We start from the raw sequence: 10,698 nt of genomic DNA on the forward strand, positions 1-10,698 counted from the left end.
CCTGTGACACGCCTGCACAACCCCAACGGGACAGAAATGGCTCCTCAGGGACAACCTCAACCTCCCCTGGAGCAACTGGAGGCTGGTTCTTCTTGTCCTGTCACTTGTTCCTGGGGAGAAGAGACCGACACCCCCCCACCTCAAACACACACCTCGCTCCAGCCTCCTGTCAGGGAGTTGTCAGAGCCAGAAGGTCTCCCCGGAGCCTCCTTTGCTCCAGGCTCAACTCACCCCACCCCAGGCCCTGAAGCAGTGATTTTTTTTTTTTTTTTTTTTTTCTTAAGACGTCAAGCTCTCTCTGTTCACAATCCTGAAACATCTTTCTCTGGGGACCGAGCTTTGTGTTTTGTAACCTGTGTATTGCTCCAGATGATCTGGTGCTTCCATGGCCTACTAACATGTTGCCTAATACTAAAGTGAAAATCCAGTGATTCTGGCAGGGTTTAGTGCCGAGGGTTTTGTCAGAAGACCTTTGGCAAGTGCTCCTGCCCCATTGAATAGTGTTGTGCTTGTCCTGGAATCTCCTGAGCAAGTCTTGTGACTCCAAGCAGCTTTTCAGAGCAGCCACATTTCTTTCTCTTGGGTCCCCTCCCCCAGCTCCTGCAACTCTGACTTTCATGTGTGTGGAGAAAACTCTCTGGTCCTGAACAAAAGTCTAGCCTCCACTTTTCTAAGTTCATTAAAACATCCTGTGTGTAAAGAAGGATAGTTAATTACCCTAATTTAAATCTCAGAGTAAGTGGAAAGAAGTGATACACAGCAGCACTTTAAACGGATGAAATGGGAAGGAGCACAGTAAAGTAAAATCCTTTAACAGCACAACCTCAGGTACAAACTGAAATTCATGGTGAATTCCCACCAAAGTCCAGAAGCAGCTTGTGCCGTAAGCACCACGTGTTAGCAAAGTCTGTTTGAAACTTCACAGAGCTGTAGCATTAGTCTTGCTATTTGTGCTGGGAGAGCTGCTGGGGTCATAAATCATGACTTTCTGGAGTAAATGTTTTGATACTTTGAATGGGGGAAAGCCAAACAGAGGGTTAGGGCCAAGTTATATCAACTCCCAACAGTTACAAATGGTGTCACATTCCTCAGGCTGAATCCATCAGCAGAAAGGTTTGGGTGGTGTGTAGGTGCATTGTACCCTTACTCCTCCCTGGGGCCTTCCCTAGGAACAGGTGAAATGTCATCAAATCACAGACTGGTTTGGGTGGAAGGGACCTTCACAGCTCCCCCAGTGCAACCCCCTGCAGGGAGCAGGGACATCTGCACCCAGAGCAGGGTGCTCAGAGCCCCAAGGGCCAACCTGACCTGCCATGGGGCCAGCGATGGGGCTTCTGCCACCTCTCGGGACAGCCTGGGCCAGGCTCTCACCACCCTCAGCAGCAACAATCTCTCCCTTCTCTCTGCTCTCAATCTCCCTCTGTCAGTGGAACCATCAGCCCTTGTCCTGTCCCCACAGCCACTGCTGAACAGCCCCTCCCCAGCTTTCGCACAGCCCCTTGCAGCACTGACAGGCTGCACTCAGGTCTCCCCGCAGCCTTCTCCTCTGCAGGCTGAACCCCCCCAGCTCTCTCCCCTCTCCTCCCAGCAGAGGGTTCCACCCTCGGGTCACTGCTGGGGCTCCTCTGGCCCCACTCCAGCAGCTCCCTGTCTCTGCTGGCCTGAGGAGCCCAGAGCTGGATGCAGCTCGTGTCAAGAACCTCTCTCTGAAGCTCGGTATTTTTGTCCAGTTGTCTGTCACTGCAAGTGCAGATCCTGGCCCTTAGAACCACACAGCGTTTGCTTATAACACTGATCTGGTCACAGCAGCTAAAAATCCTTGGTACACAAATGGAAGCTTTCCTCATTTCCCCAGGAGATGAAGTGCCAACAAAACTCCTTTTGACTCGTTGTGAATCAGTTGTGAACTCAAGCACGAAGGGCTATGGCTTTGGCTGAGGGTGTCAGCGGAGTCCCTTGCCGTGCCCCTCATGCTGGTACCCATCCTCACAGGGAACCACGCTCTGTCTGCACAGCCCGAGGATTTGGTAGAGTCTGACAGCTGATTTTATTTTTTTCCCTGTGTTTTCTAGTTCCAGAAGGAATATCCCCTGATCTACAGGAACAGGTTCCCAGCCACTGAGAACGAAGCGGTGCTGCTCGAGAACAAACCCACTATCAAACCTCCGATGCTCAGCCTGAGGAAACCCCGATTTCGTAGCCTCAGATATTAATCCCCCCACACCTCAGCTCCTTATTTATTTGCTGGCTTTAAGTAGGAATGATTTACCGATGAGCGCTGGCTGCGTGTGTGTAAGAAGAATGTTTACATGGGCCAAAATAACTCGGGATTTGTGCCAATGACTTTTGAGAGACTGTGAAGGGAGAAGTAAATATCTATCTGTTTACAAATGATTACACTATATTGTGCTTGGTAAAATAAATGTGAAAATAATCCTGCAGCTGTTGGTGACCACAAAGGTGTGTGTGGTGTGCAGAGGGGAGTCTAACGATGCGCCAGTTGCTGTGACTCTTTAAATGTCCGGGACTGTTTGTGATATGGAGGTGGGTCTGTCTCTGTCTGTGTGTGGTGAACAAGCGCCTCCTTTGTCTTCTCAAAATACTTGTCTTTAATCAAAACAATGTTCTTTGAGTTCAGGACTAATTTAAAAGCGGGTTCTGTTGTTTCCAAGGGAGCCAGAAATTTGCCGTAAATAAACGATTATCTGCCTCAGTAAAAGACTTTTGTTCCTCTGGGCTGTAAAATTCATCCAAGTTTTGTACGTCTATTTACAGTAACACCTTTCACAGAAGATTTGCTTTGGGCCTATTGGTATAATTCTTTGGAGAATTATATGGCAATTCTTGCCCTTGAAGGGACAACCACCAGATCAGAATACACGGAATTACTCAATTACATTTCTGAGTTAGGGGTTCACTCGTGAGTTCTGATGGGGCCAAGGCTCGCCCAGCGAGTGATCAAACCTGCACAAGTATTTCCATGAGAGAAGGACTTTTTTTCCTAACAGAGATCCTGGCGTCACATGTAGGTGTAAAGCTGGAGTCACAAGTGGTGAGTGAGGAGAACTGGGCTGGGACAGAAATGGTGCTGTTCTGCCTCCTATCAACACCCGTCAGAGCAGCAGCCACAGTTCCTCTTGTGAGACACTGGTGGTGTGGAGGGGTAAAGCCTGGGCACTCGGGGGAATTTTAAGATGTAATGAAAAAAAATCCCTTTGCTCTTACAAGGATGGTGAATGTTCATTGTTCAAGTGTTGCCGTGCTTGAGCTTCTCAGGCTGGTCTGGGCCCTCGAGAGCCCCAGTCTGAGCTGTGGCCTGTCCCTCGTGTGACCTGAGCTGCTGTTCAGGAGGACTTTACGCTGCTCTTCCCTCTCTGCTCACTTTGGCCACACTCGCAGGAGGATGGAAGGAACGCACTGGGCCGCCGCAGCAGATACGTTTGGAGTCCAGGTTCGTTGTCGCTTTGAGGGTGCTTTCCTGAAGCTATTCTGGGTGTTATGGAATGGGGTGTTTTGTCCTTGTAGCGAGCTCTTGGGTTGCCCGTTGTTACCTCGTGCAGCTCCGAGCTGTGCAGTGTTGGCACATCCCTCGTGGCTTGTCCTGCCTGTTCCCCGGACGTGAAGCTGTCATTGCTGAGCCTGCATGCGCAGGCTCTTACAGTAACTGTCATAAAACCAGTCCCCAAAATGAAAAATAAATCTCAACCACTCCCCTCTCCCTGCTGTGGGTTGGTTTGGTGCCTCATGGGGAAGCTCCATGAGAGACCACCACGAGCCTGGCTTTAGTCATTATTGACAATACTTTAATGTCCTGTGGGTAACTTCAGGCTTGTGTGGTAGGTGACAGCGGTTCCTCGTAGTCCCCTGCGCCTAAAGTCACTCCTCGTTGTGGCCGCCCCGTGCAGTGTTGTGTAAATGCTTTATTTACGTGTTCCCGTTAAGCAACTTAGGAGGCGAGGAGCTCACATTTCTTTGGATTTAGCTTTCAAAGGGCTGCCCTCATTACTCAGAGCTCTTGATCCACGTTACTTAATGCTCCTTTCTAAGGTTTTGACAGAACTCAACAAAAATGGGAATAAATAGACAAATGGACTTGCTCGGGGACAATTAAAACACTCCAAATGAGTCACGGACACAAACAAACTTAATAGGGGCCTTCCCTTGAGCTCTCCTTAAGTGTCATGTTGCAAAACCTGCAGTTCCATACGGGAGCTGTTCAGCCGGAGTGGACTCACGGGTGCTGTGGTCTGTCTTATAAAAGACTCCGTATGCGTGTGCACACACACCCCTGTGGCTTTTTAACTTTTATTATCACAGAACCACAGTCTGGTTTGGGTTGAAGGGACCTTCCAACCTCCCCCAGTGCAACCCCCTGCAGGGAGCAGGGACATCTGCACCCAGAGCAGGGTGCTCAGAGCCCCAAGGTCCTGCCTGACCTGCCATGGGGCCAGGGGCTCCCATCTCGGGGCTGGGGTGGGGTGTGGGGGGTAAACAAAAAAAACCAAAAAAAAAACCAAACCAAAAAACCCACAAATACTACTTCACGTGCATTGAGTTTTAAGAAATTTGCCTCATGCAGCAGCTCGAGCTGCCAGCACGTGCCACTGTAGGGGAGGCACTGGCTGTGAGCACAGCGACAGCCGGAGCTGTGATGGTGGGGGACGGAGCTCCCTGATGCCCCCCTGGCTGGTGGGTCACACTTCAGTCTTGCTGTCCTTGTACTGATGTGCTGCAGGTCACCAAGACCCTCCTCCATGGAGCCCAGGATGGAGGGAAAGGCTGGTAGCTGCTGTGTATGGGAGGTGGGAATGATCATATTCGATACCAGCATCTCCTGATCTTGGGGTCTGAGGTCCGAAGTGCCTGTGCAGGAAGGAGCGGTTTCTCACTGCCCTCGCTCTGTGCCGGGGAAGGTCTGGAACGCCCCCCTGCGGCACAGGGTGCCGGGGAACAGCTGAGCAGCCATGCCAAGTGCCTGGTGCGGCTCCTGTGCGCTCCATTCACTCCTTTCTTTTTTTTTTTCCTTTGTAATCACTTCTGCTTGTGAAGAATTTAGGTCTCAGAAAAAACATTCAAAGCCCCTTTTTGTGTGAAGGGCAAGACAAAACTTCCCAAAGCCGTGGGGAGGATTTGGGTGGTGAAAGCCCTCTCTGTTCCCAGGGTGCACTCATCAGCAGGGGCGGTTTTGGGCTCAGAGCTCTCCTCAGCAGGGCTCAGCACCCCATAAATACCCCGCACACGGCTCTCCCTGTGAGCTCGGCTGCCGGAGGCTCAGGTCCTTCGTTGGGGAGAAGATGTACAACCAGTGAGTATCACGGTGGGCTTCTCTGTAGAGCAAGTCACTGATGGACATGGTGGGGCTGGGGGTCAGCGTGGTGCAGAGAGGAGGAGGAAGAGGAGAGGGGGGGTCTCTGTGTGAGGGTGGCAATGCTGCGTCTGGATCCTGGCTCACCCCCAGGTACCAGGGGATGGTCCGTGCCCTGGTGGGGAAGGACAGTGCCTACACAGCCGCTGTCTGGTACATCTCCAGGAGTTAAAACCAGAAACTAACAACCAACCCTCAACTACGCTTCCTCAAAGGAAAAAAAAAATTGCTTATTCAAGTCCTGGGAGATACAAGTTGGATTTTGCTTCCTGATGGTTCCTGGATATCCCGGATTTGTCTGCTGGGTGTTTGCCTGCAGGGCTGTGGCACAGGCTGGCCCGTCACCATCCCCTGTTCCTCCACGAGCTTGGGATGCTTCACAGGAGCTGGTGAGAGCTGGTCAGAGCTCTCAGGGTCTTTCCTGGTGCGAAGGCGGGTGCTTCTCCCTCCTGATCTCTCAAGTTCCTCAAAAGATGTGGATTAGCCTATCCAGGAACAAGCCCCCACCCTCGGGTCCCCCAGCCCCAGCTAACCCCAGGTCTACTGGCCTTTTCAGAGTCGAGCATCCGGCTGGAGGCTACAAGAAGCTCTTTGAGACAGTGGAGGAGCTGTCCTCTCCGGTGACTGCCCATGTCACAGGTTGGTGTGGGCTCCCTCACCTCCTCTGCCCAGCCTGAGTTCTCAGAAGCTCGTGGGCCACCAGAGCTCGGGGGTTCTAGAGGGGCTGGAGCACTGGGGGTGGGGGGTAAAGGATCTGACAGGATTGGTGTATTTTGCAGTAGAGGAAGGACAGGTTGGATGGGGGATCTTCAGACTCTTCAATACTCAACATCTTTGTCTGGTTGGTGTGTAGATGGAGGAAAAAAACCATTTTGAAGAGCTCATGTGCATTTAAGACCCTAATTTAATAAACATTAGCAAAACATAGTTTGATGTTTTGTTCTTTTTGTTGACCCAATAAAAACGGGATTGCTTTTCCGTGGTCTGTGCACGCTCCATCTCCTGCAGGCAGGATCCCCACCTGGCTGCGAGGAAGCCTCCTGAGATGTGGTCCGGGCTTGTTCGAGGTGGGTGCAGAGCCCTTCTATCACCTTTTTGACGGCCAGGCACTGCTCCACAAGTTTGACTTCAAGGAGGGGCATGTCACCTATCACCGAAGGTATGTGGTAATTTTCCAAGCTAAAAAGCCCCAAACCTGAAGCATCTGCTCCATTGTGAGTGCTGGGGACAGGCTCTGCCACCCAGCATGCGGGAAGTGACAGTGATTTGGAGTCTGTGCAGTTACTGGAAGAGCTGAAACAGCGACATCACTAAAAACAGCTGAAAACAAGTGAAGTTTACTCACGCTTAGCAGAAGTGCAGTTTTTCGTACAGATGCTAGAACATCTGGCAGGGAAGGGCTGCAGGCAGGGACAGAATTACATCATCGTCTGAAAACTGGAAGGTGTTGTCAGGTGAGAGCTGTGAGCTACCAGTGTTCAGGGGTTTGGCACAGACTATTTAGACGAAACGCCGAATGACCCGCCAGCCCCAGCTCTCCACCACCCACCCCTTCCTGGGGCTGCAGTGGGCGGGAGGCTGCAGCAGGAGGCTGCAGGGACCTGTGGCTTCCAGAGGTCTCCCAAGGCTCCTCACAAGAATGCTCACATAATTACAGAGCCTGCTGCTTTTTTTATGGCTACTCATGCAATGTGCCCTCTTGCCCCACCCAGGTTTGTCCGGACCGATGCTTACGTGAGAGCGATGACCGAGAAAAGGATCGTGATAACAGAGTTTGGCACCTACGCGTACCCAGACCCCTGCAAGAACATCTTCTCCAGGTACCTTGGGGTCGTGGAGATGCCGCAGAGACGTCCTGTGGTGCTTCCACGAAGCCCCTGACCATCGGTTTTCTCTGCTCAGGTTTTTCTCGTACTTCAAAGGTGTGGAGGTGACTGATAATGCCCTCGTTAATGTCTACCCGGTTGGTGAGGATTACTATGCCTGCACCGAGACCAACTTTATAACCAGAATCAACCCTGATACGTTAGAGACCATTAAGCAGGTGGGTCTTTGCACAGAGCTTCTAAAGGTGGGGAGGAGTAAAACTAAAATGAAAACGTCCAATAACGGCCCCTTACAGCAGGCGAGAGCTGGGCTTTGTCAGGGAGGTGGGGCAGAAGCAGCCGGCTGGGAGGGGAGCACCAGCAGAGTCCCAACAGGCTTGTCATGACCCTGCTGCTGCTGCTGCTCTGAGCGGTGTTTAATCAGGAGGTGACCAGGGCCTGTGCTGGGGGTTGGGTTTGCAAACTGGAGCTCGAGAGCAGCGACTGTGGCTGGAGGGCTCCTACCAGAGCTCCCCTGCTGCTGTTCACAGGTGAGGAGGCACTGACCACGCTCACCTCGCAGAGCAGGTGACTTGACTTTGTTCTTCAGGTGGATCTCTGTAAATACGTGTCAGTTAATGGGGCAACAGCTCATCCCCACATTGAGAACGACGGGACAGTTTACAACATCGGCAATTGCTTCGGAAAAAACTTTTCGCTCGCCTATAACATCATACGGATTCCTCCGCTCCAGGCAGGTCAGTCAATCCTTCAAAGGCTTTTGTCACCAAGTTACTTTTTGATAATCTTATTTAGATTTTATGTGCTTTCTTAAGTAACAGAGCCCCAGCCTGGTGGGGCTGGCAGGGACCTCTGGGGATCACCCAGCCCAACCCCTGCTGGAGCAGGTCCCCAGAGCAGGTGCCCAGGAGGGCGGACAGGCAGGGTTGGGGTCTCTCCAGAGCAGGAGACTCCAGCCCCTCTCTGGGCAGCCTGGGCCAGGGCTCCTCACCCGCACACTAAAGCAGGTTCTCCCTGTGATGCTAATTGATGCTAATAGGAATTGAATCTCCTGCTTCTTCCTGGAGTTCAGAATTACATGTGCTCCCCGTGGCCCCTGGTCCTGTCACTGGGCACCACTGGGCAGAGTCTGGCCCCTGCTCCTGACCCCCTTTAGCTCCTGATCCCATGGAGAAAGTCCCCTCTCGGCTGCTCTTCTCCAGCTGAACACCCCCAGGGTTCTCAGCCTTTCCTGGCACAGAGATGCTCCAGCCCCTCCTCATCCTCACAGCCTCCTTGGCCTCTCTCCAGTAGCTCCTTGTCTGTCCTGAACTGGAGAGCCCAGCACTGGACCCAGCACTTGAGATGTGGCCTCACTGGGGCAGAGCAGAGGGGGAGGAGAACCTCCCTGACCTGCTGCCACGCTCTTCTGCATGCACCCCAGGAGACCGCTGGCCTTCTTGGCCACCAGGGACCATTGCTGTCTCATGGGCAACTTGTCCACCTGTGCTCCCAAGTCCCTCTCTGCAGAGCTGCTTTCCAGCAGGGCCCCCCCATCCTGTACTGGTGTGCCTCAAGGTGGTTTCTAAATCACTAACTTCCCTTGTGTTAAAGGCAGAAACTCACTGGGTAAACACTACAAACACAGACCGAGTAGGGTGAGCCCCTCCATAACCCTTGGACTCTCCCGTTCCAGACAAGGAAGACCCGATGAACAAGTCAGAGGTGGTGGTGCAGTTCCCTTGCAGCGACAGGTTCAAGCCCTCTTATGTTCACAGGTGACGTTTCATGGGTCGGTAGACTGGCTGTGCAGGTTGGCTGGTGGGGGGATGTTCCTCACACCTGTTCCTGCCGGTGAAGCCGCTGCTTGGAGTAACAAACACAGACTGACAGGGTCCCCTTTGAGCTCTGCCAGCCCGCGAGGGTTGGGGGTGGGGGGTGTACGGCATCGCTGGTGTTGTGTGTCCTACGGAAGTGCCACACAGGGCTTGTTCTCACTAAAACTCGACTAAAATTCGATGATTTACCAAAATCAGGATGTTTATACCCTTGTCCTTTGAAGTGATGACCTTACCCAATGCTTAAGCCGACCTCCTACGTGGGTTTTGTCCAAACTAACTACCGTGAGCTTGATGTGCTCCCCAACAGCTTCGGGCTGACCTCAAACTACATAGTCTTTGTTGAAACACCAGTAAAAATCAATCTGCTCAAGTTCCTCTCCTCCTGGAGCCTGTGGGGAGCCAACTACATGGACTGCTTCGAGTCCAACGAAACCATGGGGGTAAGCAGTGGGTCGTGCCAAACTGGGCTGTACTGGGCAGCCAGCCCTAGCCTCGGGGGTCCATCACAGTGGTTTTGCCTTCATTTCTCTGTGCCTAAACCAAAGGTGTGCTCACTCCTCAGGTTTGGCTTCACGTGGCAGAGAAGAAGAAAGGCAGGCTCCTCAACATCAAGTACCGCACCTCGGCCTTCAACCTCTTCCATCACATCAACACCTACGAGGATAACGGCTTTCTGATCGTCGACCTCTGCACCTGGAAGGGGTGAGTCTCGGCCTTGCCAAGGGTCCCTGCAGCATCGTGCCTCCCCCAGCATGAGCTGGTGGAGGCCAGCAGAGCCCCAGCACCAGACAGGCTGGTCCCTTCCCCACTGGAATTGCCACTGACCCTCGTACCAAGTCCCACTAAACGTTGACAGGTGGTGACACACAGACCAGACGGCGTGGAGGTTAGCCAGAGGCGCAGAGAGCCTGTCTGAAATGTGAAAAAAAATGATCATTAATTTGCTTTTATCTTTAATAAGCGTTAGTGATTACCCAAGGGCTGATGCTAGTTTGGGTCCTGGGGTTGCAATGAGCTGGATCCCGTTGAGTTTGAGTATTGCTCTTCATCTGAACACAGAGAAACGTGGCACTGACACGGCGATGCCCAGCCCCGGGTTGGGATGCCCTGAGCTGAGCTTACCCTGGCCGCTGCTGCAGGGAGCTTGGCGAACACGGGTGGTTGTGGGGTTTTCCTCGCAGGGGAGGTGGGGCACGCACAGGCCCAAGGGGCTGGAGCAGGACTTGTCTCACTCCACTGAATGAATTCAGGAGAATAACCCTCTCTCCGGCTCGCGAACACCACGGCTGTTTCTGCCTGTGATGCCCTTTTCCTGCAGGTTCGAGTTTGTTTACAACTACCTCTACTTGGCCAACCTGCGAGCAAACTGGGACGAGGTGAAGCGGCAGGCAGAGAAAGCCCCGCAGCCTGAAGCCCGCCGATACGTCCTGCCCCTGAACATCGACAAGGTACCGGCGCAGCACTGGGCTGGGAGCCTGCAGGGCTCTGGGTGAGCGCTGCCAGGGCTCTGCCTCACCCCACTTAATTAATCATTGTAACGGGAGGGAGGAACTTGAAGTATGAGTCTTCAGAGAACCTTTTTATTTCTTTAGCTGATGGGCGTCATTCTGCACAAATAGGCAAAGGAGTTTGGTTCTCCATTCCCCTTGGGTATTCTTTGTCCCCAGGCTGACACGGGCAAGAACTT

At 52.7% G+C, this 10,698-nt stretch overlaps 2 protein-coding genes across 2 annotated transcripts in view; both read left to right on the top strand.

The window, feature by feature from the left end:
- The window catches only part of DEPDC1 (DEP domain containing 1), a gene marked incomplete at its 5' end in the record, with an annotated part of 10,060 nt that extends 7,847 nt beyond the window's left edge, over window positions 1–2,213 (top strand). Inside the window, one exon of the mRNA XM_010141074.1 lies at window positions 2,073–2,213. Coding sequence (XP_010139376.1) covers window positions 2,073–2,213 — 141 coding nt within the window. The remainder of the gene's footprint in view (window positions 1–2,072) is intronic.
- A 3,047-nt stretch (window positions 2,214–5,260) lies between these two features.
- Window positions 5,261–10,698, top strand: part of RPE65 (retinal pigment epithelium-specific protein 65kDa) — a 7,145-nt gene continuing 1,707 nt past the window's right edge. Inside the window, exons 1-11 of the mRNA XM_010141086.1 lie at window positions 5,261–5,305; window positions 5,922–6,004; window positions 6,374–6,524; window positions 7,078–7,185; window positions 7,268–7,409; window positions 7,781–7,928; window positions 8,867–8,948; window positions 9,319–9,451; window positions 9,574–9,713; window positions 10,330–10,459; window positions 10,679–10,696. Of these exons, the coding sequence (XP_010139388.1) occupies window positions 5,295–5,305; window positions 5,922–6,004; window positions 6,374–6,524; window positions 7,078–7,185; window positions 7,268–7,409; window positions 7,781–7,928; window positions 8,867–8,948; window positions 9,319–9,451; window positions 9,574–9,713; window positions 10,330–10,459; window positions 10,679–10,696 (1,146 nt within the window). The 5' untranslated portion in view covers window positions 5,261–5,294. The remainder of the gene's footprint in view (window positions 5,306–5,921; window positions 6,005–6,373; window positions 6,525–7,077; window positions 7,186–7,267; window positions 7,410–7,780; window positions 7,929–8,866; window positions 8,949–9,318; window positions 9,452–9,573; window positions 9,714–10,329; window positions 10,460–10,678; window positions 10,697–10,698) is intronic.

The sequence above is a fragment of the Buceros rhinoceros genome, unplaced genomic scaffold (genome assembly GCF_000710305.1).
Source record: "Buceros rhinoceros silvestris isolate BGI_N320 unplaced genomic scaffold, ASM71030v1 scaffold10410, whole genome shotgun sequence".
NCBI classification, from domain to species: Eukaryota; Metazoa; Chordata; class Aves; order Bucerotiformes; family Bucerotidae; genus Buceros; species Buceros rhinoceros.